General features: G+C 38.0%; 1 protein-coding gene across 4 annotated transcripts in view; it reads left to right on the top strand.

Annotated features, from left to right (window-relative positions):
• Positions 1–327: 327 nt before the first annotated feature.
• LOC133830616 (uncharacterized) overlaps positions 328–27,896 on the top strand; it is a 46,742-nt gene continuing 19,173 nt past the window's right edge. For 2 of the 4 annotated variants that reach the window (XM_062260634.1, XM_062260633.1), the window contains exons 1-10: positions 329–754; positions 1,070–1,423; positions 2,035–2,167; positions 2,389–2,561; positions 13,016–13,089; positions 13,274–13,309; positions 24,827–24,917; positions 25,282–25,341; positions 25,771–25,948; positions 26,287–26,489. In XM_062260634.1, coding sequence (XP_062116618.1) covers positions 428–754; positions 1,070–1,423; positions 2,035–2,167; positions 2,389–2,561; positions 13,016–13,089; positions 13,274–13,309; positions 24,827–24,917; positions 25,282–25,341; positions 25,771–25,948; positions 26,287–26,489 — 1,629 coding nt within the window. In that variant the 5' untranslated portion in view covers positions 329–427. Of the gene's footprint in view, positions 755–1,069; positions 1,424–2,034; positions 2,168–2,388; positions 2,562–13,015; positions 13,090–13,273; positions 13,310–24,826; positions 24,918–25,281; positions 25,342–25,770; positions 25,949–26,286; positions 26,490–27,896 lie in introns of all 4 variants that reach the window. The other 2 variants (XM_062260632.1, XM_062260635.1) reach the window with 2 other exon arrangements.

Genomic DNA, 27,896 nt, shown 5'->3' with positions numbered 1-27,896 from the left:
TCAAACAAGCTTTAAACTCTCTAATACCAAATACTCATGGATTATGGCTTTTTTATATCCTGAACCACGTAAAACCTCTGTGTTATTTTCTTTTATTTTTTGTCAAGTTTTTAGATTAGGTTGATAGCGAAAAAAACAGTCAACAAAAATATAGAGAAGTTTTTGTGTGGTATAATGTAAATATTTGGTGTAAAATAAATAATGTGAGGTTAGGTGATGTCATTTTTTAGGATAAAGTGGACATTGTGTTGGTAGGTAAAATGTAATAAGAATGGAAGTTGGGGGCAATAATAGGAGTAGCCAAAAGAAATTAATAAAGTTTAAAAGTTTGGCGCGTGATTTACACTCTATGTCGATTTTCTCTTCCCGCTCCATTTGCTCTATCTGCTTCTTCAAATTCCGGTTTCTTAAACCCTAAACTTCGTCCATGGAGATTACGGACGACCAGAGGAAACGAGCCGAAGCGAACCGCCTGGCAGCCTTAGCAAAGCGCAAGGCACTTATCGAATCCTCCAATGGACAACAACAACAGAACCGCCCCTCTACGCTCGCCAAGTGCCCCAAGCTTTCCCATCAACCGCACGAACTCGTCCGTACAGACCCGATTTCCAATACCCATTTACCTGAAAAGTTCAGGGTCAGGCTTGAAGTATGCTCCCCCGACTCATTCTCGATTACCCCACTCAAGCTTGGGGGTTTTGATTATCCGGGAGAAGAGGAATGCTTGCGGAGACTAGCCGATTGCTTGTCCATGGTGAGCAGTTTTTTTTTTCTTTTTTTAATTTTCTGTTTGGTTCTAGACATAAAAATAAAAAGAGAGAGAGAATCAAAAACGAAATAGTATGTTGGGTTTTCTAGATTTTGGTGTTTTTTCTCTCTTTCTGAAAAACGTGATTTTTTAAAATAATAAAAGGAATTTTGCTGTTTATAATGGGAGTAATGAAAAATGAAATCATGGATCTTCTGAATTTTGGTTTTAAACTCTGGAAAGGTGAAGAATTTAAGGCTGTAGTGTATGGAAGTGAATTGAGTTTCTGTTGTGTTATTTTATTGTTAATCTTCTTTTCAGGTTATTTCGTCTCACTATACTCAAAATCATGGTGGTGGAAAGGCTTGCGTATATAAGGTGAGGGATTATGGTGCAGTGTTGAAGTGTTTAAAGAGCAGCAAGAATGTTGAAGTTGAGGAGATACCTTGGGCAACTTTTAATGTTGTTGAGAGACTTTCACACTCATTGGAGAGATGGATGCCATGCCGGCCGGAACACTTTTCTGATGAAAAGGTTAACGAGTTGATTGGAAAGCTACCGAAGACTCTGTTGGAAGCACTCTTGCCTTTTCAACTTGATGGTATTAAATTTGGGTTGCAGAGGGGAGGCCGGTGTCTTATTGCTGATGAAATGGGACTTGGGAAAACACTGCAGGTATTTCTCCATTATTAATATTTTAATTTCTTTAAATTTGAGATGAATGGTTTGTGCCTTTTGGCTGGACATGTGAAAATTTAAGTTGAATTGGGCTCTGAGAAAGCACTGCAGGTACTACTTACTAGGGATGTTTGCATAGCTTAAATATATGTTTTATTGCTTGTTTATGATCATATAAATTAAAATTTCTTTAATGTGTTTTGGAAGCAGTGAACGTCTGTCCTGATGATTCTACCTAAATAGGAAACCTCTGTGCTTGAATTATAGATGCTACTTAACAAATGCAGTTACAACTTTTAATAAGATGTTGAATTGCTGTTCTTATGTACATTGTGGATTTATCTTGGTTTTACCTTTTCTTTCTAAACGATACCTTTTATAATGAAGTATAATTAGATCATGCTGGGAATGCAAAAATGGAGAAAATCGTATAGTTATTCACGAATGATAAAAGGAGAAATAAAAAGGCAACCTATGTTATCAAGCTGGAAACATCAAACTGCTCTGCTGTTTTTACTATTTGCTCTGAAAGATCCTAGACAATTTAAAATTGTCTTTATTTTCCGTAAATTAGCTGAAAATTGCATGCTGCTCTTTTTTCAACTCAGGCTATTGCAATTGCTTGCTGTCTTATGGATGAAGGTTCTGTTCTCGTTGTTTGCCCAGCTATTTTGCGTTTTTCATGGGCCGAAGAATTGGAGCATTGGGTTCCATTTCTTTTGCCTTCTGATATCCATCTAGGTAATGCTTTCTTTCTTCTTATGTATCTAATTTGTTCTGCTCCTTCGACTCATTTTTTATTTATATTATAGGCATAACTGGATTGTCCTGATAAACTTGCCAGTCAATCCTATTTATTTGCTGAAATGAATCAGTCATTTTGCTTAATGCTCATAGTTGTTAAATAGCTTAATAACTTTATCTTGTTTTTCTTAGAATTCACTTGTCCACTTTTGCTCCAGTTTTTGGTCATCAAAATAATCCTGTCCTTTTGAAGAGGTTTCCCAAAGTAGTTGTTATTTCTTATACTATGCTTTACCGCTTGAGGAAAAGCATGCTTGAGCGAGAATGGGCTCTTTTAGTAGTTGATGAATCTCACCATGTACGATGTACAAAGAAAGCAGAACCAGGAGAGGTACATCATGTTCTTATTTGTAGGTGCATAATTTAATTAGTAGTTCTAGATGCACCATCTCTTTACTATGTTAAGAATTGACTAAAAATGATTTTTGAATCATCCAGAATTTCAAATGAGAGTTTTTTTACTGTATTTTGGCCATGCTAGTCAATATTGGCATACGATGGAAACTAGTTGTTCATATGCCAATGAATCATAAATTTCATGTAAATGTTTTAAAAAAAAACATGTAAATGTAAAATAATTCTTATACTTCTATAATTATATAACAACTTATCCTTAAGTCATAATTACTTCTCTAGCTAGTTGATAGATTGGTAGATCTTGATGTAACTTATTTCTGTTTGAAGTTTGTAGTTGCTGTGTTTTCAGTTACTTAAATTTTGGTTGAGTTTGTGATGGTGTGTTATTCATCAAAATTTCTTTGGCAGTAATATTATTCTCAATTTCTTCAATGTTTGACAATCTAGTCTATGAGAAATGCTTTTTAACAATCAAGTTTTTGAGTTCTAAATACAGTAGCAATTAGCTCTAATAATTTTCTTTTTGATGAATGTTCTCATGACTTTTGTAACGCCCTGGATAGCCAAGACCATTACACTGTGTATTTTAAATAGTACTGGACTTGTCAATCAAGTTATTTGGATATAAACGTGTAACTAAGGTAATTAACAGATTAGGGTTTAAAATTTTGATTATAGGAATAGTTATTTTCATTTAAAAGTTTGAGTCTATAAATAGGATCCCAAAATAAACATTTACAAGGCATTTACAACTCCCAAAAGTAATTACAACATAAACCAGCCTAAGCGGCAAAATTAAGGTTTGACTCTAGTCCCTCTGGAATCCTCGACCGTGGCAGTCGAGCAGTTGCAAATGTACATGCTGCCCCTAAAACTCTCAAACTCATAGCTGGTTCAACTTTCCCTTTCCCTTACTTGCAACACATAGCACACGTGAGCCAAGACTGAGCAATAAAACTTAAATCAACAGGTTCAATAAGTAACAAAATATAAACAAGCTTAGCAGCAATAGTTTGCTCAAACAAACACATAATCCAATTTGACAGTTAATGAGTTAGACAAGTGTAGTTTGCACTTCTGATTATTTAGGTGGCGTTCAGGCGAGCCAAGTGCATATAGCACTCCCAGGTTGCCCTAGCCAAATGGCCTGCGTTTCGCACGCTTATTGCTGTCCCCAGCGCCCTTGGGCCGAGCTTTTAGATTAGATATAATAAAACATATAGATTGTATAACGCATAATCAGATGTAGCATATACAAGCATGCCTAGCCAGATAATCACAAGTATAGTCATATTCATATTTATTAACAGGGCCTGAGCCCTAACCACAACTAGGGTGCAATTTTCTTACCTCGAGTTTCGTGCGATAGATGATATGACCTCAAGTATGATTTTGATCCCGAGTCTTGTTATAATCTAGTCACAGCATAAACATACTCTTATTAGGGATCGACTTCAAGTCCTGAGCCTCACCCCAGACCATACTCTTAAGCTTACTATTCCTAGCTATCGGGATGTTAGAAACATCCCCAAGTCCCCAAGTGGGCCACCATATGGATTCCTGAACTCCCCGAGCCCAAATCCTAAAAATCCAGCAAAACCACATTTCGGGGCACCTGGCGCGATTGTGCCCACATAAAATTTGGGCTTTCTGGGGTACTGGCGCAGTCGTGCCGTAACCCAACGCCACCGACTCCGAAACCCAAAATTGAGTTCAAAATCCCCACTCCCTGAGACACTAGCGCGATCGTGCCCCAACCTAGCATGATTGCGCTAGGTTGCCAGAAACCTAAAAACGAGCCCATGTTCCTATGTTCTTCCCCAAACCAAGCCCTTGCAATTCTCCTGCATACCAGACCTAGAAAATCTACCCAAAATTGACTTTTCAACAGGTTTTGGCCACAAAACAACCCACAAGTCAGTACTACAACATCAAAACACCATCATAGCATCACTAATAACATCAAAAACCCAAAGATACAAAAATTCATAACATAGAGCTCTTGAACCCAAGCTCTTACTCAAATCTGAAAATTATAACCACAACTCATGATTCCAATCCAATTTCGAATCCCAAATCCACTCTAGAACATATTCTATGCCTACCCAATTCCCTTAAACATAGCAAACTTACCAATTTCGAAAATCAAACCCAAAAGTTCCCATAAAACTCATCAAGAATACTCCAACAAGTGAAAAGAAAACACTAGGCATAGCTCACCTTAGGATTCCGAAAATTCTTGGTTGAATGCAGCTTCAACAGCTTCTAATCTCTCTCTTGTTGCTCAGTTGCTCAATCATTACTCCAAAATTCCAAGAATTTCCCTCCAATTCAAGTGTCCTTCCTAGGGTGAGTTGAGAAAAACCAAGAGAGGGAGAGCTTGAGGAAAAAACAAAAGTCCTTCACTACCCAGCCACCTAGTGGATCTTCTCTAATTCCCTTGGTCAAATGACCATAATACCCTCACTCTATACTCCTACTCAAAGTATCCCTAAGGGCAAATTAGTCATTTTGCCACTAATCCTACTAAACCTTAATTTACACTCCTAATTTCCCACTTAGATTACTAACCCTCTAAATATGAATATTTTCTCCAATAATGCTCCACTAATTCCCTTAGTACCTATGCAAAATTACTAAAATACTCCTTGGCTCACCCTGAGCCGGGTACAAGTCCCCGTTGTGACTTTTCCGCCAAATCGCTCTAAAGGATTGACCTAAGCCCGTTATTGTAAATATATTCATATAATAATGTGGTCTCAATCACATAACACATATATTTACAATTATACCCTTAATGGGTCAAAATTACGAAAATGCTCATTTTTCACAAAAACAAGTCCACAATCACATTTAATACACATAAGCATGCATAAGTAGTTATATCTTAATGTAACTCATATTTTACATAATCACATATATAATTAAATCCATATATAAATCCATTTATGCTCCTGACATGCTAATCAAGGCACTAAGTCTTATTAATAGTTGTTCTTTAATCATACACTTCCTTAGTATGTGAGATGACTAGTGTATCTTAGAACAGTTTGAGGAGATCGTTCTGATATGTCTAGGTCAAGAGTGCACCATAACCCTTCTGGTTATGGGAAGAAATCTGTCCATTTCCCCACTGGATTTGGACAAAAATCTGGATCGGTGATTCCCAATTCGTTTTCTGGTCAAAGGTATTGGAGTTTTAGAATAGTTCATAAGGTGTTCATGCTGACCCTTTCTAGGGATGGTGGTTCAATTCGAATTTGTGAAAGGACAAGGTTAACAAGCTTTGAGATTTCGCTAACTTTAGATGCATCTTTGTGGCTGTTAGAAGAGGTGGAAGGGATGCTTGGTGCTGGAGTTAATCTTAATGTATTTCGGAGGAGAACTTTCAGAAATAATTCCATGAGGGTGCTGCTGGATTGTGTCCAGAATGTTAGAGGAGTTTTTTTGAAGATTTCAGTCCTAAAAGACAGCGTTTTTAATTCGATCATCATTCCTGAGGAGGATTTCGGCAAGGGTTGGAGAGGTTTAGTGGGCTGTTTGATTCAATTGGTTAGGAAGAGAAAGGTTGAATCTCAAGGGACACTCGGAAGGAAGGTGGACAAGTCGGCTACTTGAGCTTCCATTGTTAAGAGGAAAGCAATTCCGACAACCATGGCAGAGAAGGAAGCGATTGACATAGATGAAAAGAGGATATTGGGAGAGTGCCAATCAGTTGAATCAGGGGATGAGGCAATTTTCGATTGGCGTTTGGCTGTTTTTATGTTTAGATTGGATAGTCGATCATCTTGGTTGTTTATTTAGGATGGAGTGCAGAGATGGATGGGACAAAAGTTAAGGGTTTCTTCATTCTCAGATGACAGAGTCATAATTTGGTGTGCAAATGAGAGGGAGCAGGAGAAGTTGGTCTCCACTGATTCGGTCACCATTCCTAGACTCTCAACAATTTCCTTTGTCAAATGGAGTTGGGCGAGTCAATCGTTGGAAAGGAGAATTTCGTGTAAACATGAGTCGATCGGTATTGAAGGGATTCCTTTGAATATTTGGAACCATCATGTTTTTAAGGTGATTGGTACAACTTGTGGAGGGTTGTTAGAAATTGATGGAGATACATTGAAGGGGAAGAATCACTTCTGTGCTCGCCTTAAAGTGGTGGGGGATGGCTCTGGTTTTATCCCCAGCCGCATTTCACTTCCGTTCGATGGGGAAAGTCTTTCCTTGCGCCTGTTCAGATGCCAACAAAATGGAAGGAAGCAGACCCAGCGAACCAGACAAGTTTGGATGAGGATAATGCCTCTGAAGACGTCGACTGATCAGGAAGCTCCAGTAGGGTTTCTCTCGAAGGAGTAAGGGGGTTCATTCACGAAAGAAAGGAGGCTAGGGAGGAAGACGATGAGTTCAAGGGAGGCGTTACGGAGGTCAACGACGGTCCGAGAGCGAATTACTCGGGCCAGTTAGATACGCCATTTTCGGCAGATTCCCAGGAATTAGTCAATCTTTCACGTAACGGATGCATGCCATTAAAGGAAATTTTTAAGAGATTAAAGTCAAGACTTATTTTTTAAAAATTCAGAGTTGAACAACACGTGTTCAGTTTTTAAAAACAAAGAAATGACTATCTTAAGCACGTGGCAGATTGATGGCTTCAGGTTCTCTTTTTTAGCTAATTCTTTGGGCTGGGTTTCAGTTTTTGTGGCAAATGGGCCTTGTTATTTCAAAGTGGATTTAACGCAAAGGGCTCTCTTCAATCCAACGATTGATTTTAAAAATCTGGGCCACGGGGGTTTGGACTGGCCATTTTCGTTTGTCTTTCTTCGAGTCCTTTAGGGAATTAAACCAAAGAGACGAGATAGTTTCTCTCCAGGGAAATTTTTTTACTGGAATGCTTCGGTGAGGAAGAACCCCTCTAGTAAACATAGTGTTCTGTTGAAGAGTTCAGAGGACAATGAGTCACAAATTGAAGCAGAGATGGCTGGCTGGAAAGTGTACTCACGTAAGCCTTCTCAGTGTAGCACAACAAGACTTACTGTCTCAGAAGAAGAGGGAGGAGGGATGCCTTTGTTTGACCCAGCTTTGGAAGAGGATAATTTTATTTATCCAGTGATTGAAGATCTTGATTCGGGCAGCTCAGAAGATGATTATGTGGATGATGATACTGATGGTGTAAAGGAGGATGGGGAGGATACATGGTTACAAGTGAGTAGCTTGTGGGATGGATATAGTCTTCAAGGAGAATCCTCGCTTGAGGTTGATGTCAAGGGTGAAGGCGAGAGTGAGGTGCTAGAGGAAGGTTCCACTTCCAAGCAGGAAAATTTAGCAGCTTTGGGCACTTTTATGAGAAGGGAGGAAAACGTGTTGACTGAGTCATTTCGACTTATTAGTACCATGGACTCTCTGGGTATTTCGATGATACCTTGTGTCAAGGGAGAGGAAGATAAAGGTGGTTCAGTAAGTCTTTCTCAGAAAAGTCCCTGTGAATTACGAAAACTAAGTTTCAATGTCAACTATGATAAAAGAAAGAAGAATGTTGTGGGGTATAATTATGATTAATGAAGATTCTTTCTTGGAATGTGAGGGGATGTGGTACCAAAGGAAAACGTAAAACGATTAAGGAATTAATCTGTAAAGTTAATCCAGATATTATCGTTCTTCAAGAGGTCAAAAAGGCGTCAATAGATAGGAGGTTCATTGAAAGCATTTGGAGGTCTAGGTTTAAAGCCTGGATTCTTCGGCAGGCGATAGGTCGTTCGGGAGGTACCTTGGTAGTTTGGGATACAAGGAGTGTCTCCATTATTGACTCTTTAGTTGGGGATTTCTCAATTTCTGTTTGCTTGGTGGCTGAGGGGAAGGAACCTTGGCGGTTCTTTGGTGTTTATGGGCTTGTAGTGTATGATAAGAGAGATAGCTTTTTGGATGAATTAGCAGGATTGAGCGCTATCTGTGGTAATAACTGGTGTGTTGGGGGAGATTTTAATGTGGTTAGGAGTGTTGAGAAACTGAATAGCAAGTCAAATACTATAAGTATGAAGAAGTTTGATGCTTTGATTAGAGAGTTAAAATTGGTTGACCCCAAACTTCAAAATGGGAGGTTCACGTGGTCGAATTATAGACATGAGCCTATTTGTTGTAGGCTGGATAGATTCCTTCATACTCCCTCTTGGTCAGGAATATATTCCTTCGTTCGGCAGGAAGTTCAGGTTCGAATAGTTTCTGATCATAGTCCGGTGGTGTTAGATTCGAGCCCTCCTTCATGGGGGCCTTCTCCTTTCAGGTTTGATAATTCTTGGTTGGAGCATAGGGAGTTCTCTAGTAATTTCCAACATTGGTGGGATTCGGCTAAGGTGCAAGGATGGCCGGATTTTCAATTTATGTCAAAGCTTGCAATGGTTCGAGATAAACTTAAGGTATGGAGTCGGCAGGTCTATGGGACTAGGAAAGAGCAAAAACATCTGCTAGAAAGGAGGTTGTTTGAGTTGGACAGATTAGAGGAAGGGGGATTGTGGAATGAGCATTATCGTATGGAACACTCTAAGGTGAAGGAAGAATGGCAACAGATTGTCTTTGAGGAGGAAAGGAGTGTTTGGTTTAAAGTGAAGTGTCAATGGGCCAAGGAAGGGGATGCTAATTCCAAACTTTTCCATAGTATCCTTAGTGCTCAGAAAGCGAGAAACTTTATCTCTAGGGTTGAGGAAGAAGATAGAACTGTTTGGGTTGAAGATGCTGATATTGAAAAGGCTATTGTGGGTTTTTATTCTTCTTTGTATTCAGCGGTTCCCAGAGTTTGGATTGGGGTGGATGGCATTTCTTGGTCTCCGATTACAGCGGTTATGGCTTCTTTTATTGAGCGGCCTTTCGCGGAAGATGAAATTAGACAAGCGGTTTTCGTGTGTGACGGCTCTAAATCCCCGGGGCCAGATGGTTTCTCCATGGCTGTGTATCAGAATAATTGGGATGTTGTGAAAAGTGATCTTCTCGAAGTTTTTTGAGGTTTTTTCGATGACGAAATCATTCATGGGAGAACCAATGAAACTTTTATTTGTCTTATTCCTAAGAAATTAAATAGCTGTCGGGTGAGGGATTATAGGCTGGTCACTAGTCTTTACAAAATCATATCAAAGGTGTTGGCTTATAGACTTCGAAGAGTTCTTTCGGACACAATTGCGGAAACTCAAGGAGCTTTTGTGGAGGGTAGGCAAATTTTGGATGCAATTTTAATCGCAAACGAGGCAGTAGAGGAGTACAGGAGCAAGGGTAGAAAAGGTTGGGTGTTCAAATTGATTTTACTAAGGCTTATGATTGTGTGGATTGGGGTTTCTTGGATTTAGTTCTGGAAAAGAAAGGGTTTGGCGATCTTTGGAGGAGGTGGATTCGTGGTTGTCTATCCTCCACATCTTTTTCTGTCTTTTTAAATGGGCGTCCAAGGGGAAAGTTCAAAGGTTCGAGGGGTCTTCGCCAAGGGGATTCCTTGTCCCCTTTCTTGTTTACTTTGGTAGCAGATGTTCTGGGCAGAATAATTGATAAGGCTAAAAATACTTCAGCTTTTAGAGGTTTCTCAGTGGGTAAGGATAACGTGGACGTCAGTCATCTTCAGTTTGCCGATGATACGATATTTTTTGCGAACGATGAGGAGTCCTTGGTTGTGCTTTTGGATATCCTTAAGGTTTTCAGCGTTGTGTCTGGTGTATCTATCATTTTGCAGAAATGTCAATTGTTGGGGATCAATTTGCTTGAGGAGGTAGTGGAGCGGCAAGCAAAAGAGATAGGTTGTGAGGTGGGACAGTGGCCGATACAGTATTTGGGACTTCCTTTGGGGGCTTCTCCTTGCTCCAAGGGATTTTGGGAGCCTGTTATCTCGAAATGTGCTAATCATTTGGATTCTTGGAAGAGTGCTTTTTTGTCTAGAGGTTGTAGGTTGACTCTTATTCAATCGGTTTTGTCTTCAATCCCAATTTATTATTTGTCGTTGTTCTGTATCCCTAAGAGTGTGGTGGGGATTATTGAAAAGTTGATGCGTGACTTTTTGTGGGAAGGTGCGGAACAGTCAGGGGCAAACCACTTGGTATCTTGGCACGAAGTCTGTAAATCTCATAGTCATGGGGGCTTGGGAATTGGAAATTTAGTGTTGAGGAAAAAGGCTTTTCTCTTGAAGTGGTTGTGGCGGTTTCCTTTGGAGAGTACTTCTTTGTGGCATAGGGTGGTTAAAAGCAGGTATGGGATTGATGGGGGCCACTGGGATACAAATGTGGGAGGTAGACTGTCTGTTCGTGGTCTTTGGAGAGACATCTCGGCTCTGTATGAGGAGTTTAGACGCTTGGTCTATTTTAAAGTTGGAAGGGGAGACAGGATTCGTTTTTGGGAGGATGTTTGGATTGGTGATTGTTCTTTGAAATCGAAATTCCCTGATTTATTCAGGGTAACCGAGGCCAAGAATTATTTGATTAAGGACATGGTAGTGGGGGAGGAGGACAACAGTTCGGGTGGCCTGGACTGGGACTTTCGATTCAAAAGGAATTTATTTGATAGGGAGGTTCCTAGTTTGGTTGAGCTGTTAAATTTGATTAAGTTTGTGAATTTAGCGTCAATCTTGGAGGATAAGAGGATTTGGAATCCAGACAATAGTGGAGTTTTCAGCTGCAAGACTGCCTTTCATAGTTTGACCTATGCTCATTAAGGTCCAGAGTTGCCTTGGGCTAAGAGGTTATGGAAGAGTGTGGTCCCTTTGAAAGTGAAAGTGTTTGGTTGGCTGTCATTCTTGGATAAGTTAAGTGTCCATGACATTTTGCAGAGAAGAAGACCTTATCATTATTTGTCACCAAATTGGTGTGTTTGTTGTAAAAACAAAGGTGAATCAATTACTCATCTTTTTCTAGAGTGCTCTTTCTCCACGGCTCTTTGGGGTAAAGTGTTAAACGAGTTCGGGGTATCTTGGTGTATGCCTTCCTTGTGTTCACAATTGTTCCTGTGTCAACTAGAGGGAGAGAAGAGAATGGCTCGTCTTTGGCAGAGTACCGTGTTGGCCACTTTCTGGGTTGTTTGGTTGGAGAGAAATAGCAGGATCTTTGAAGAGTCCTCGTGTCCAGTCGATTCTCTTTGGGATAAAATTAGATTCTGGGTGGCTACGTGGGTGTATAGGTCGAAAGGATTTGATGGTGTTTTCTTTTTGGATCTTTGTAGGGAATGGGTGTATTTGTGGTCGTAATCTTTCTAGTTCTGGTTTTTTGAAAGGCTTTGTATCTTTCTTATTTTTTGTTTTCACGGTATTCCTCCGCCAAAAGTGAGGGTTGTCAATGTTTTGAGAGGAGGTCTTATTTGACCTCTGGCTCTTCTTTTCCAAAAAAAAAAAAGAAGTACTAAGCCTTATTAACAAATTTGGGATGCTACAGCTTCATTTTTAAAAAAAAAATATTTATATACTGGATCATGTTATATATTATTCTTCCTTGATAGGAGGACTCAGCTGTAAGCTATTTGAATCTATTTCTCATTTCCACATGGGCCTGAAATATCAGCAGATTATAAATATTTGTTGAATTACAACAGGGTATTTTTTAAGTAATCTCCTCATTCTTTGTGCAATATATACTTTTATGCTTGTTTTTTATTGGGTGTGTTTTGTAGTGATATTGAAATAGGTTATGTAACATAGGTGATATCATAACAAGAAAGGGAATATATCAATTTAGCATCTTCTTATTTGGTTCATTACCTGCATACACCCCTCTAGTTTAGTTTATACCAAAATAACAAATCAGTATAAAAACATCATTTAGTATTGTTTTGGTCAAATTTATTTTTAATATGATCATAACATCTTTATTTAACTTCATATTATATATAATATTTAAAAAAAAAAAATCAAAGTTCAATATTTAATTTTTTTTTAAAATTCCAACTTTAAAAATAGAACAATAATTTTAATCACTTAAAAATCTAAAATTTTAATAATTTGTTTTCCTTTTAGAATTTTAACTAATTAAAGTAATGATATTTTATTTTATTTTTAATTTTTAGGAATTTAATTATTAAAAATTTAAACTTAGATTTTAATTTTTTAAAGAAAATTAAATAATAAAATTGAGTTTGTATTTATTTATATACACATATTAGATATATTATCATTATGTAATCAAAATATGAGTAATTTAATCATATTTAAAATAAATAGCCAAAACTGCACTTAAGTGATGGTTTTATATTGATTTGTCTAAAATAAGATAGTGTTTTGGTATTACCTAAACTAAGGGGTGTAAACAAGTAATAACATAAATAAGATACTAGTAAAGTGGTATAAACCCTATAAGAAAATCTGCATCCAAAATTTTGTTGATTTGTTTCTTATCTTTGCAAGTGTTCAAGTAGTGTGATTTGCTTATACTTGTAAAAGTTGGTGCTGTACATTATTTGATTAATTTTTTAGTGAATTGACAGACGAAAGCTGTACTTGACATGGCAACCAAGGTGAAGCATGTAGTTCTACTATCAGGGACGCCGTCTTTGTCAAGGTTGTAGCATGTGCCTTTAAGTAGAAAAGCAATATTAGTTCTGGAATATTATTACTTATGCAATAAATTGCTTCTATTAGTGTGCAATGTTTATTTATTTATCTTTGTTATGCTTTATTTTGGTCTAGTTAACTATCAATGCATGTTAATAGCTCACTTTGCATAATTTCCTAGGTGACCACAGGCCATTCGACATTTTTCATCAGATAAATATGCTATGGCAAGTTTTCTTCCTACCTCTATTTCTTACTTGATTTACTTAGTATGGGAAATCCGGATTTATTGTTATGTTTTTTAGGGATTAATTGGCTGTAATAAACAGGTTTATTTTTTTTACTAAATCTGGTAGATTAGGAGTTTTATTGTACATCCCTTCATTAAGGGATTGTTATTTCCATTTATTTGTTTTCATGTTAGGAGATTTCATACAGCAGACCAGCTGCTATTTTTCAACAATTCTCCTTGTATTTTGTGTTGTATTTTGCATTCAGAATAATTAGAAAATATTCTCCTAAATAATCTTTATGGTATTAGAGCTGGACACCTGATTCTTCCTCTCTAAAATAGTGAACTACGGTGCTGCCATGACCGCTTGAGAGAAATAACAGACTATTTGAACATATTTCTAATTCTGTAGAGACTATTTGGAATAAGATAAAATTTGGGTGGCTACTTGGGTGTATAGAAACAAATGTTTTGAGGGGGTTGCCTTCTATGACCTTATTAGAGATTGGGGCAACTTCTGGATTTAATTTCTAGGGGTGGGGTTTGTTGTGGTTTTTTTTTGGCTGTTTTGTTGTTTTATTTGTAACCACGGTGTTCCTCCACCATAAGTGAGGGTTTTCAACTATTTGAGTAGAGGTCAGCCTTTTGACCTTTGTCTCTTTTTCAAAAAAAAAAGAAATAACTCTAAATCCACAACTTCCGACCAGTCCCAAGTCCAAGTTGAGAAATTCCTAACTTTCGACCAATCCCAAGTCCAAATTGAGACATTTAATCCCTCTCCCATCACTTCTCCTTTGGTAGCGATCTTTCTTCTCTTCATATCACAGCCCACAAGTTGGATGGGAAAAACTATCTTCAGTGGGCTCAATCTGCCAAGATATTAATATGTGGCCAAGGCAAACTTGGTTACATTATAGGTGATCTTGCCGCTTCCTCACCAACCAATCACACCTACAACGTTTGGATGGCTGAAAATTCTATATTGTTCTTACATGGCTTATCAACTCATTGGAGCCAAAGGTTAGTCATCGCTATCTGTACTTCAAAACAACGAAAGAAGTTTGGGATGTAGCTCATACAATGTATTCAGACCTTGGGAATGCTTCTTAAATATTTGAAATCTGCACAAAGTTAAAGGATTTAAAGCAAGGTACCAATTCAGTGACTCAATATTTTTCTGATCTCCAAGATTTATGGCAAGAACTTGATCTATTTACCGATGATGTTTCCAGTTGTGCTGAGTGAGTGTATGGTCAAACAATGGCGCTAGCCTGAGAATGAATGGGTGTACGGTTTTCTGGCTGGACTTAACCGAAATCTTGATGAAGTTCGTGGTTGCGTGGTGGCTAGAACTCCATTTCGTTCGACTGAGGAGGCGTTTGCTGAAGTTCGATGTGAAGAGGGACGTTTTAAGGTGATGTTATCTGATGATCCTTCTTCTCATTCATCAAACTCAGAAGGGTCAGCCTTGGCAGCCAATAAATTTAATTCAAATGGAAGATCCAACCATGATCCATGCATGACAAGCGAGGTGAGCAACCTTGGGGTGATTATTGCAACAGACCTGGTCATACCCGTGAGAAATGTTGGAAACTCCATGGCAAACCTCTAGGTTGGAAGCCAAAGGGAGCATCAGAAAGTCATGGATATATCTCAGCTAGAGAAACACCATTGCCTACACCCGAGACAAATTTGTTCAGCAAAGGACAGCTAGAGCTACTTCAGAAAATGTTTAGCTCTTCTTCAACTGGACTACAATCCTCTCAACATGACCTTACTGTGAGCACAAGTTTGGTGGCACAAAGAGGTAATCTAGCAGTGGCTTTAAAATCAAATATGGAGATTTCAACTCCTTGGATAATAGAATTCGGTGCATCAGACCACATGATTGGTAATGCTTCACTTTTCCATACATGAGGAAACTTTATGGTGAGAATAGTTGATCGATCTCTATCTAAGGTTGTAGGGGAATGGGTTCAGTGGTCATTTCCAATAATTTGACACTAAAATCTATTATGTTGGTTCCCAAATTATCTTGTAGCCTATTGTCTATTAGTAAACTCACGAGGGATATGAAATGTGTTACTAAATTCTTCTCTACTCACTGTGAATTTCAAGTGGAATTAGTTTGGAGTTTGGACAATTGGCAATGCTAAGGAGTGTGGCGGACTTTATCTTCTTAAAACTCCTAGTAATTCGGTTGAACAAACTCCATCTATTAGTAGTGTTTCATTTCTCGTTTTGTCAAATAAAGAAAATGCTATTATGTTATGGCATGATAGGCTAGGGCATCTTAATCTTCTTTAGTTAAAAAAGTTGTTTCCTGGTTTATTCAATAATAAAAATGTCAAAACACTTTTCATTGTGAGGCATGTCAAATTTCAAAACATGTGAGAAATAATTATCCAATCGAAGGTTATAAATTGTCTCATCCTTTTTCTATCATTTATAGTGATATTTGGGGCCTCTTGGGTCAGTAATATTTTCGGATTTAAATGGTTTATCTCATTAATTGATAATCATACTAGAGAGAGTAACAATAATGTATTTTATTTTGACAAAAATTAGATGCTACAATTATTTTTTAAAATTTCTTTAGTATGATCAAAAATCAATTTCAAGCAAATATCAATATCCTTAGGACATAACGCCATAGATAATTTCAATTCAATTCTAGGAGGCTATCTTTCTACTCTTGGAATAATCTACCGAAGTTCTTGTGTGGATATACCCCAACAAAATGGGGTTGCAGAAAGAAATAACAAACATCTTTTGGAGGTGGCCTGCTCCATTTTGTACCATGAATGCCCCAAGTTATTTTTGGGGAGAGGTAGTTCTCACAGCCACCTACCTCATCAATAGAGTCCTCTAGAGTCATCCATTTTCAAACACCATGGAAAACCCTTGATGAATCCTATCCTCAGGTTTGAATACTCTCTTTGCTTCCACTCAAAGTATTTGGGTGTATGGCTTTTGTCCATAACCACTAACCTAATTCTAGCAAACTTGATCCTAGAGCTATAAAATGTTTGTTTCTAGGATATTCCTCCACACTAAAAGGGTATAAATGTTACTCTCATGTTACCAAGAAAACCCATGTCACCATGGATGTAGCCTTCTTTGAAAATCAACCTTATTATGAGAAAACTGACATTCAGGAAGAGAACTCAAACACAAATGAATGTGGTTTTTGGCTACCTAGCACACCACTGGAGCCTATTTTTCTCCTACATCTAACAAGTTGGGAATAGAGCCTCCTCCTTCATAAGAGTCATCCTTCATGAGCCATATCACTCTTCATCTGAGTCTACTTTACCGCCAATTGAGCCCACCTTGCCTAGCACACCCACTCTAGAAATCCACACTCAGACTATTACCAACAAAGAGAGCGTTGCATGTTTATTCTAGGAGGAAAAGAGTCCTAAAAGAAGGATCTCCCACTCTTGGAGCAAGCTCAGGAGTCCAATTCGACTAATCCAAGTTTAGAACTTCCAGGTAACACAACTAATGACTCTCATACTGATGATAACTTAGGCATTCCGATTGCATTAAGAAAGGGAGTAAGATCCTGCACACAACATCCTATACACCAGTTCATTTCATATAAAGGATTGTCTTCTCAATATCGGGCCTTTGTTACTAATCTTTCTATTGTCGAAGTACCTTGAGAATTTTAGAGATGAAATGGAAAAATCTTCTTATTCTTAACGATATGTACAACCTAATATTTTATATTATAAACTATACAATATTGTGAAATATAAATCCCCGAATCTAAGGAGTAATCGTATAAAAAATAAATAGCAAAATAAGTGAGGAAAATATCCTCCACTAAACTAGGAAGCAAACAGAGAGTTAGTGTAACTGAGCTCTGTATTAAATAAAATAATTCATAATATTCTATACGAATTTTATGATATTTCCACACAACCCCTCAAGCTGGGTGGTGAATATCATACATTCCCAATTTGCAATTTAGATCTTCGAAATTAGTTCTTGGAAGAGCTTTAGTAAGTATATCTGCAACTTGAGCCATTGAAGGAATATACACTGGTTCCACAGTAGCATTTTCAATCTTCTCACAAATGAAGTGCTTATCTATCTCGTTGTGTTTGGTCCTGTCACGATGAACAAGATTCTTTGCAATACTTATAGTAGCATGGTTGTCACAATGCATTTTGATAGGCTTTTCCATTATCACCCCTAGCTCATTAAGCAGTCTTCTTAACCACATCCCTTCACAAATGCCAAGAGCAAATGCTCTGAATTCAGCTTCAGCTGTGCTTCTTGAAACAACTCTCTATTTCCTGCTCCTCTATGTCACACGATTTCCCCACACATATGAACAATATCCTGAAGTTGACCTCCTGTCAGATATGTCACATGCCCAATCTACATCTGTGTAGATTTCAACTTCTTTGCTAGCATGCTTCTTGTACAATAAGCCTTTTCCCAGGGTCGTCATAAGATACCTTAAGATTCTATTAACAACTTCCACGTGTTCTTCAGTTGGGCTAATCATATACTGGCTGACAACACTCACTGCGAAGCCAATATCAGGTCGAGTGTGTGACAAATAGATAAGACGACCAACTAATCTTTGGTATCTCCCCCTGTCCACTGGAACACTATCTTTTTCTAATCCAATTTTCTTGATTGAGTCCATCAGTGTTGCTGCAGGTTTGCATCCAAGCATACTCGTCTCTTTAAGTAAATCTAGAGTGTATTTACGTTGAGAGACAAATGTACCATTCCTTGAACGTGCTATCTCCATACCAAGAAAATACTTGAGATGCCCAATTTCTTTTATTTCAAATTCCCTTGCTAGTATTGTCTTTAATCTGACAAGCTCTTCATAATTCCTAGTAAGAATGATATCATCCACGTACACTATTAGAATAGCTACCTTCGCTTCTGGGGAAAATTTCACAAAGAAAGTGTGGTTTGTCTGACATTGAATGTACCCACTTCTAATCACTGACTTAGCAAATTTATCAAACCATGCTCGTGGAGACTGCTTCAGCCCATGTAATGACTTTCTTAACTTGCATACTTTGTTGTGATTGAGAGAATCCTCCAGCCCTGGTGGAATTTCCATGTAAACTTCTTCCTCTAGATCGCCATTTAAGAATGCATTTTTAACATCAAGTTGATATAGTAGCCAGTCTTGATTTGCAGTAAGAGAAAATAGAACTCTAACAGTATTAAGCTTTGCCACTGGGGCAAAAGTCTCTTGATAGTCAATTCCATATGATTGAGTATAATCCTTAGCAACCAGTCAGGCCTTTAGTCTCTCTATGCTGCCATCCACCTTGTATTTAACAGTGAAGATCCATTTACAACTCACTGACCGCTTGCCATCAAAGAGATCTATGATATACCATGTGTCATTTCTGATCAAAGCTTGAACCTCATCATTCACAACCTTCTTCCATCCTAGGTTAGCAAGTGCTTCTTGAATAGTCCTCGGTGTCTGTATACTATCAAGAGACGAAACAAAGGCATGATAGGATGGAGATAACTTGTCATAGGTCACAAAATTGGAAATGGGATTCCTGAGAGCAATAGGTTTGTCTTAATCATCAAGAATAGGAGCTATATTGCTATGATTACAATCTTCCATACCTAATTGAATTACATCATTTTCTGAGTCCAGTTCAGGTTCATGGCCATGATTGAGATGTGTTAAGTGTAACATGCCGGCCTTGAGGGCATGTTACAAGCTAGGATGGTGCTCGGTCAGATGCGCACGCGAGGGTGCAGGTTGGTGAGCATGCTGATGCCTAGTTTGTACGGCAGTGGCATTTTCGTAAATATCTTCAATATTGCCCGGAAATGGACGGGACTTGGTAGGTTCCATATTGAAGGGTTAATGAACGCAATGGTATGATCGGATTTAGGAGATTCGAAGAATTGGCGAGCTGAGAGCCAAATATGTCTCCCAAGCAAAAATCATATATGTTCCTGGTAGAAGGCTAAATGCTCTTTGCAGGGGGAGCACCTGGTGTCAGCTCTCCACCACCCCCTGGCGCAGGTGCGTCAAGTGAGCTACTACTAGTTGGGAGGACTAGTAGGGCGGGCATATGAGGACCACGAGGGGACTCATATGTCTCCATGAGTAGAAGTACTCATGGACAATATCGGGCCGCCCTGGTAGGCGTCGAAGTGTGCTGCCAGAGGTTTAGGGGTACGGTTCCCTTGGCTTGGCGGGATGCCGCTTGCATGGAACGTGGCCCAAACCTTCGAGAGACGTCGTGGTGCGCCATGGCCACGAGTCTCGACACGAGATGGCACGGGAAGTCATTCGTGGGACTTGTTAGCATGCAAGCATTGGAGGGTGCACTATGCTTGAGTAGGACAGAGGTCCAGTGTGTGCTACTAGTCTGGCAGCTAGTCTCGAGGGCCTGCCAACATGCATGAAGGCATGGTGCCTTGAGGATTGGACCATGGACGTATGGGAGTCCTTAGTTTGTGACGTGAGCTAATCGGATAGTATCGAATGGGACATGATGAGAGGTGTTGGTATGTCAGCTTGGTGTTGGCTCTTAGGCACACATGCTACCTTGACTTGCGAATGTCTGGGTGAGCATCGGTGTTGGGATTTGGCTTGCCATAGTGAGAACCTATAGACAGTGCGAGTGTCTTGGCTAGATATCCTTGATGCATGATTGCACTCATAGATGCTTGAGAGCATGACTCAACGAGAGTTGTTCGAGAGACGGAAGTGTGCAGAGGCACACGGTCGCGTGAAAAATGTGTCAATTGTTATTCGAAGGTTGGAAGGCTGACCTTGGCTCAGAGGAGTCAAGGTGCCGCACGGGCATTTCCGCTGTCAAAATGTCAGCCCGTGACATTAAGCACTATATTTCCCTGTCAGATTTCTTCCTCTAAGCATAGACACGAAGCTCTTTGTTTAAAGGCTATTGTGGAGTTGGTGATGTGTCATCGAAAGGGAATTGAGATAAATGAGTTTGAGGCTGTTCTGAAATTGTAATCGATGGTGTAATTGGTGGGTGTGAAGTAGTTGGTGGCTACAGAGACAAGTTAGAAGGCAGAATAGAAATGTTATTCCAAAACTGAAATTCTCTCATTTTCTCCCCCTGAATTTCAGATTTGTAATAAGCTTGATTTTCAAAAAATGTTACATCCATGGTGGTGTAAAATTTTCTAGTAACAGGAGAATAACATTTGTAACTCTTTTGATGAGAAGAATACCCAATGAAAAGGAACCTGATAGATTTTTGATCTAACTTGCTGCGATTATGTTGATATACCTGCACAAAGACCGTGCAGCCAAAAATCTTTGGATCCAAGAATGAGAGGAATTTTGTAGTTGGGAAGGAGTGGAGAAGTACTTCACAAGGAGTTCTAAATTTAAGGACTCTAGATGGCATCCTATTGATAAGATGAGCTTAGATGAATGATTCCTTGACTTAGAGATAATTACCAAGAATAGAATTAAAGTATTCTTTGACATTCTCAGTTTTTAAAACCTGAATTTTTGTCTGAAATTGTGTTTGGATCATAGAGTTGAAATTTTGAAAGATTAGATTAACTTCAGTTTTTTCTTTCATAAGGAATATCCAAGTTACCCGAGTGTGATCATCAATGAATGATACAAACCATCGCTTCCCTGTTACCTAAATATCACTGTGAATCATGGAAAAAGGATGAGAGGGTCGATATGTAATACTAGGGTAAACATTGCGAGCATGTTTTGAGAATTTACAAATTTCACAACTAAAACTTGTAGGACTTTTATTGATAAAAAGAGAAGGAAATAGTTTTGACAAATACACAAAATTTGGATGACCAAGACGATAGTGCCATAACATAACTTCATTATTTTAATTGACACTAGAGTTTAAAGCTGACTGACTTTTCAAAGACACCAATCGCCCTTAGAACTTGTCTTACTAGAGGAGTTTCACCCTTGAGGATATAGAGACCAGAACACATCTCAGCACTATCAATCTTCCTCCCCAAAGCCAAATCCTGAAATTCACACAGATTTGAAAAGAATTTAGTCACACAATTCAAATTATGAGTCAATTTACTAATTGAGAGTAAATTGCAGTCAAGATTAGGAATATATAAAACAGAGTTTTATGTCAGATCTTGTGTTATCTTGATTGATCCTGTACCCTCCAATTGAGAGCCATCTGCTGATTGAACTGTGTGATTTTTGTCACAAGGATAAAATTCATGAAACATGGTTGCATCTCCCGTCATGTGATCTAAAGCCCTAGAGTCTAAAATCTATGGTTTCGAGACTTTTCTATTTACTGCGTGGGCTGTTGAAATATTACCTTTCATGGCTGACATGCCACTGTTGATAGTTGGATTTGGCTGCAAAGATCTGGGCTGATTTAGGAGCTGTTGAAGGGCTTCCAACTGCTCCTTTGATAAAGGACTTGATACAAAAGCTGGAGGATGGTTTTCAACAACATTTGCCTGGATTTCTCTATCATTTGTGAACCTGGATGGCTTCCAATAAGTTGGTTTTCCATGAATCTTCCAACACTTTTCTTTGTAATGACCTGGTTTATGGGTATGGTCTCACCAAGGACGACCTTTTCTTTGTTTGTTGTCGTTATAGTTTGTTGAATTGAACCCACGGGCAGCAAGGGCAGATCCTTCAAGAGTTAAAGCAGGGTTTTGAGTTCCCATCATCACTTTCTTTCGGATCTCTTCTCTGCGCACTTCTGAGAAAGCTTCACCTAGGCTTGGAGCGGGCTTGGTACTCAATCATTCTCCCTCCAACTTCATCCATGTTTTTGTTGAGCCCTAAAAGAAATTTAAATGTTCTTTTCCGCTCCACGATTCTGTTGTATAACCCCGTGTCCTCCGAGCACTTCCAAGGATGAACTTCAAACATGTCCAATTATTGCCAATAATGAGTGAGGATGTTGAAGTAATCGGTGACTGAGAGATCTCCTTAGTGCAAATCATGTAAAATGGTTTCTATTTCAGAAAGTTCACAAGTGTTGTCAGAGCTTGAGTACCTGTTTCTTGCTGTATCCCAAATTTCTTTGGTAGTTTTGTATAGAAGAAAATTTTCTCCTATGTCGTTATTCATTGAATTAATCAGCCAAGACATCACCATGTGATTCTCGGCTTTCCAAACCTTGAATCTAGGATCATTTTTCTCTGGAGCAAAGATTTCACCTGTAAGGTATTCATCTTTCCCTTTCCCACTGATGAACATCATCACGGACCAATACCATTGGAGAAAATTATGGCCATTGGGTCCGTGTCCAGTAATGAGAAGAGAAGTACCTTATGATCCTCCAAGGTTGACTGCAACAGAAGGTGCTTCTGGGCTGGAGGCGACTTCGGATGGGCACTTTGTCTATCAGTAGCCAAATGGTATTTTACCATGAGAAAATGAGTTGATTTTTAACAACTAGCTCTAATACCATGAGAATTTTAGAGAAGATTGGAATAATCTTCTTATTCCTAACTATATGTACAACCCAATATTTTATATTATAAACTATACAATATTGGGAAATACAAATCCCTGAATCTAAGGAGTAACTGTATAAAAAATGAGGAAAATATCCTCCATTAAACTAGGAAGCAAACAGAGTGTTTGTGTAACTGATCTCTATATTAAATAAAATAATTAATAATATTCTATACTAATTTTATGATATTTCCACAAGAAGTGTTCATGAAGCTCTAGGGAAACTTAAGTGGAGGACAGCTGTTGGAGAAGAGATCAAAGCTCTTAAAAAGAATGGAACATGGGAACTCTTTGACCTACTGCAAGGAAAACGACCAGTGGGATGTAAATGGGTTTTCAACATCAAATACAAACCAATTGGAAGTATAGATTGATATAAAGCCAAATTAAATTGGTAGCAAAATGATTCACTCCAACTTACGGTATTAGCTATCGAGAAACCTTCTCACTAGTTGTTAAGTTAAATACAACTCGTGTTCTACTCTCCTTGGCAACAGATCTTGACTGGCCCCTACATAAAATGAATCTCAAGAATGCTTTTTTAAATGGCGACTTAGAGGAAGAAGTGTATATGGAGATTCCACTAGCTTTTGAGACCAAGAACAACGCCCACAAAATGTGCAAACTTTATGGGCTTAAACAATCACCAAGAGCTTGGTTTGATAGATTCACAAAAGTAGTCAAGCAACATGGATACATACAAGGGCAAGCTGATCGTACCCTGTATGTCAAACACTTTATAGGTGGGAGGATTTCTGTTCTTATTGTTTATATAGATGATATAATTATTACCGGGGATTGCCATGAATAAATTGAAAATCTAGAGAAGGGTCTTGCTAAAGAATTTGAAATTAAAGATCTAGGATGTCTCAAATATTTCCTAGGTATGGAGGTAACAAGATCAAGAGCAGGTATCGTAATTTCTCAACGAAAATACATCTTGGACCTACTTAAGGAGACAAGTATGTTAGGGTGTAAGCCAGTTGATACGTCTGGGGAACTTTGTTACAAAACACTCTTAGAAAAAAAGTCTTTTAGTTGACAAAGGTGAGTACCAATGCCTAGTGGGAAAACTCATCTATCTCTCCCACACTAGGCCTGACATTGGGTTCACTATTAGCATTGTAAGTCAGTTTATGAATGATCCAAAGGAAGTTCACAGAGAGGCAGCAAATAGAATCGAAAAATGTCGCCAGGAGAAGGGTTGTTTTTCAAAAAGAATACCAACAAAGAGATTGAGATCTTCACTGATGCTGATTGGCTGAAAACATTACTGATAGAAGATCTATAACCGGTTATTGCACTTATGTCTGAGGAAATTTAATCACATAGAGGAGTAAAAGGAAAACAGTAGTAGCAAGGAGTAGTGCTGAAGCAGAATTTCAAGCTTTAGCACAAGGTATCTACGAAGGAATTTGGCTGAAGAGAATTCTTGAAGAATTGAAAATTACAAACACTTCAATGGAGTTATTTTGTGATAACATGGCTGCAATCAGTATTGCTAAAAAATCCAGTCCATCATGATAGAATGAAACATGTGGAGCTGGATCAACATTTTATCAAAGAAAAGATTGAGGGTGGAATTCTTAGTCTCAACCATACTTCAACAAACCTTCAAATAGCTGATGTTCTAACAAAAGGCCTTCCAAGAGTTAAATTTGAACCACTAATATCCAAGTTGGGAATGATTGACATTTATACCCTTGCTTGAGGGGGAGTGGAAAATCCGGATTTATTGTTATGTTTTTTAGGGATTAATTGGCTGCAATAAACAGATTTATTCTTTGACTAAATCTGGTAGATTAGGAGTTTTATTGTACATCCCTTGATTTAAGGGATTGTTAATTTCATTTATTTGTTTCCATGTTTAGGAGATTTCATACAGCAGACCAGCTGCTATTTTTCTATAAATTTCCTTGTATATTGTACTGTATTATGCATTCAGAATAATATGAAAATATTATCCTAAATAATCTTTACTTAGTATTCTCTACGCTTATTGCTATGGTTTACTATTTCTTTACAATGCTTTTGCTTTTACAGGCCTGGTATGTTGGGAAAAAACAAGTTTGAATTTGGAAAAACATACTGTGATGCCAAATTTATCCATGGCTTGGATGGAAAAATTTTCCAGGTAATGTTCAGAGCAAAGATAAAACTATATTATAAAGTTACTATGGGGGCCTACCCTTGTATTGTTTTGGTAGTTAAGTTGTAATGTTTTTCCTATTTAATCAGAGGGCACCCTGCTACTCATGCTTGTTGGTGACGAAAGACTTCTGTTTCTTTGTTGATACTCTTTTTCCTATAATATTATTTCATGGGTTTACAGGTGTATGTTTGTCAAAATTTATATATATATATATGTACATATTCATTTATGTATGTAGATTTTCAAAGAACAAGTGTAGATAACTTTTATTGGCATAAAAAATGTTTTCCTCGATGATTTGATTGCTGTCTGTGGAAGTTCTAAGATACTCCCTGAGGTGCTGCAGGATTTCTCAAAGGGCACTCGATTGGAGGAGTTGAATGTGCTACTAAAGCAGACTGTTATGGTATACTCTAGTTCATATGCTTGCAAGTATACAAACTTTTTAAATTTTCATAGTTGGAGTCTGGAAATGTTAGTTTTATTTTGGTAAACTAGATCATTGCTAATTATAGTATTAGTATCATGAAATCTTGTCCTTATAAATATGTACAACACAGCAGTTCCAGTTCTTATGTTTTATATTAACGGTAATTGACAGGTTTAACTCTTAGTGGTTCATTACTTCATTTTAATTTTTCTGAAAGTTTTATGATAGCTTTTATTTGGTTACTTTTCATTAATGTCATTTTGTAATGTTCTTGCAAAGTTGCAAGTCATGTACTCTGCATGACATATACAATATAAACTGTGGGAATATCAGTTTTGTCTCTGTAATGTATGGTAAGTTATGTTGAGAATCGTCTGATTTATTGAAGCTTAAATATCTACGTAGATTAGACGTTTGAAGGAGCATGTCATGCTTCAGTTACCACCCAAACGCAGGCAAATTATAAGAGTTCTTTTGAAGAGATCCGACATAGTTGCAGCAAAGGCTGCTGTTGGGCAGAAGACAGTTGATGAAAGAAGTGCTCCTCAAGATGTATCATTAAAAGATATAGATGATTCTGATGGTAACTTGTAGATGTTTTGCATTTTTACATTTACAGTCAAGATGTTGTTACTTCTTAATATCTCATGTCATGCCAGTTTGTGTAATAGTTTCTGAAGCCAATATTCTCCACAAACTTTTCTCTTCTTTTGATATGGCAAAGTATCAAAATGATATTAGCGGTAATTATAATAATAGTTGACTATTAAAGAAAAGAAATGTGATTAGTTAAAGATTAATCTCATATTCTTTTCCAACCAAACAACTATCAAATGCCCGTGCACATTATTCCTCCCTCCCCCCAGTTTCCCTTTTTGGTTGATTGTGCAGTGCAGCTCATAAATCACTGTTTTCTTGCAGAAGGTGGGGATTCTCATAGTTCAGGGCAGCTTTCTCACCAAGAACTTGGTATTGCAAAGCTGTCTAGGTTTAGTGAATGGCTTTCCATTCATCCACTCGTTGTGGAGTCAGATGGTGCAACAAACTTGGACTTAGACTTGAACTCTAGTTCTCATAAAATGATCATTTTTGCACATCATCATAAAGTTCTAAATGGAGTGCAGGTGAAAAATCTTTACAGCTGATGCTTCCTCTTCACTTCTAGAATAAAGACCGCATAAACAATACACACACTCTACTATCAAGTAGCATTATCCTTTTGCTATATTGGCGTCATCTCTATGGTTTCTTTATAATTGTCTACCTTTCTCTGAAGGCTATGGTAGGGAAGCCAAGGTTCTGTTTATCAATGGATAAACTATAAATTTGGGAGATAAAAGTATGTTTTTATTTCAGTGTATTTTACAACCTAAAATAGAGAGTATATATAGGGAAAATACAATTAATCACCCTCAAAAGCTGAAACGATTAGAATACTAAATAATAGAAACTATTCATATTCGTAACTGTGAACACCTCTTCAAGTTGGACTGTAGATATTGATAAGTCCAAGCTTGTTTACAAGAAAATCAAATACTCGCTCGGACAGCCCCTTTGTGAGAATATCGACTAGCTGTTGATTTGTATGTACATATCTAATACTTATGATTTCTCCATCAATCTTCTCTTTGATGAAGTGACGATCCACTTCTACATGTTTAGTTCGATCATGATGTACAAGATTATGTGCAATGCTGATGGTAGACGGATTATCACAATAAAGCTGAATGGGAGCTACATACTCAATTTTTAACTCCTCTAGTAGGCATTTAATCCAAATTGCTTTGCATACTCCATGGGCCATGGCTCTATATTCTGCTTCTGCTACTCGTAACTACTGTTTGCTTTTTACTTTGCCATGTAACTACATTACCCCAAACAATCGTACAATACCCAGATGTAGACTTTCTATTATCAACTGACCTAGCTCAATCTGCATTTGTGAACACTTCAACCTTCTTCTTGTTTGTCTTTTTGAAGAAAAGACCTTTTCCTGGTATTTGCTTGAGATACCTCATAATTCTCCATACTGCATTGAGATGTCCTTGACATGGATCATGCAAATGTTGACTTATTAGACTCATAGCAAAAGTAATGTCAGGTCTAGTATGTGAGGTAGATAAGCTTCCCTACTAGCTGTTGGTACCTCCCTTTGTCAACTGGACTTCCTTCAAATATTTTCCTCTTGTCTCCGAGCTCAATTGGGGTCTTACTGGGCTTGCTACTGAGCATTCCTGTCTCCTTTAAGAGATCAAGAGTGTATTTCCTTTGGGACACAAATCGTTCTTTTGCTTCTAGCAAATTCCATTCCCAGAAAATACCAGTTAGCACTGAGATTTTTGACTTCAAACTCTTTGCCAACCTTCCTTTAATCATACTCATCTCTTCAGTATGGTTGCCAGTGACAATTATATCATCAACATACACGATCAGAATTGACATTTTCCCTTCGACTGAGTGTTTGATAGAGAGTATGGACAGTCTGACCTTGCACATATCCAAGTCCCTTGACAGCCTTTAGAAAACGATTG

This window comes from Humulus lupulus, chromosome 4, assembly GCF_963169125.1.
Source record: "Humulus lupulus chromosome 4, drHumLupu1.1, whole genome shotgun sequence".
In the NCBI taxonomy this organism is placed as follows: Eukaryota; Viridiplantae; Streptophyta; class Magnoliopsida; order Rosales; family Cannabaceae; genus Humulus; species Humulus lupulus.
This window is presented reverse-complemented; position numbering and strand designations above follow the sequence as displayed.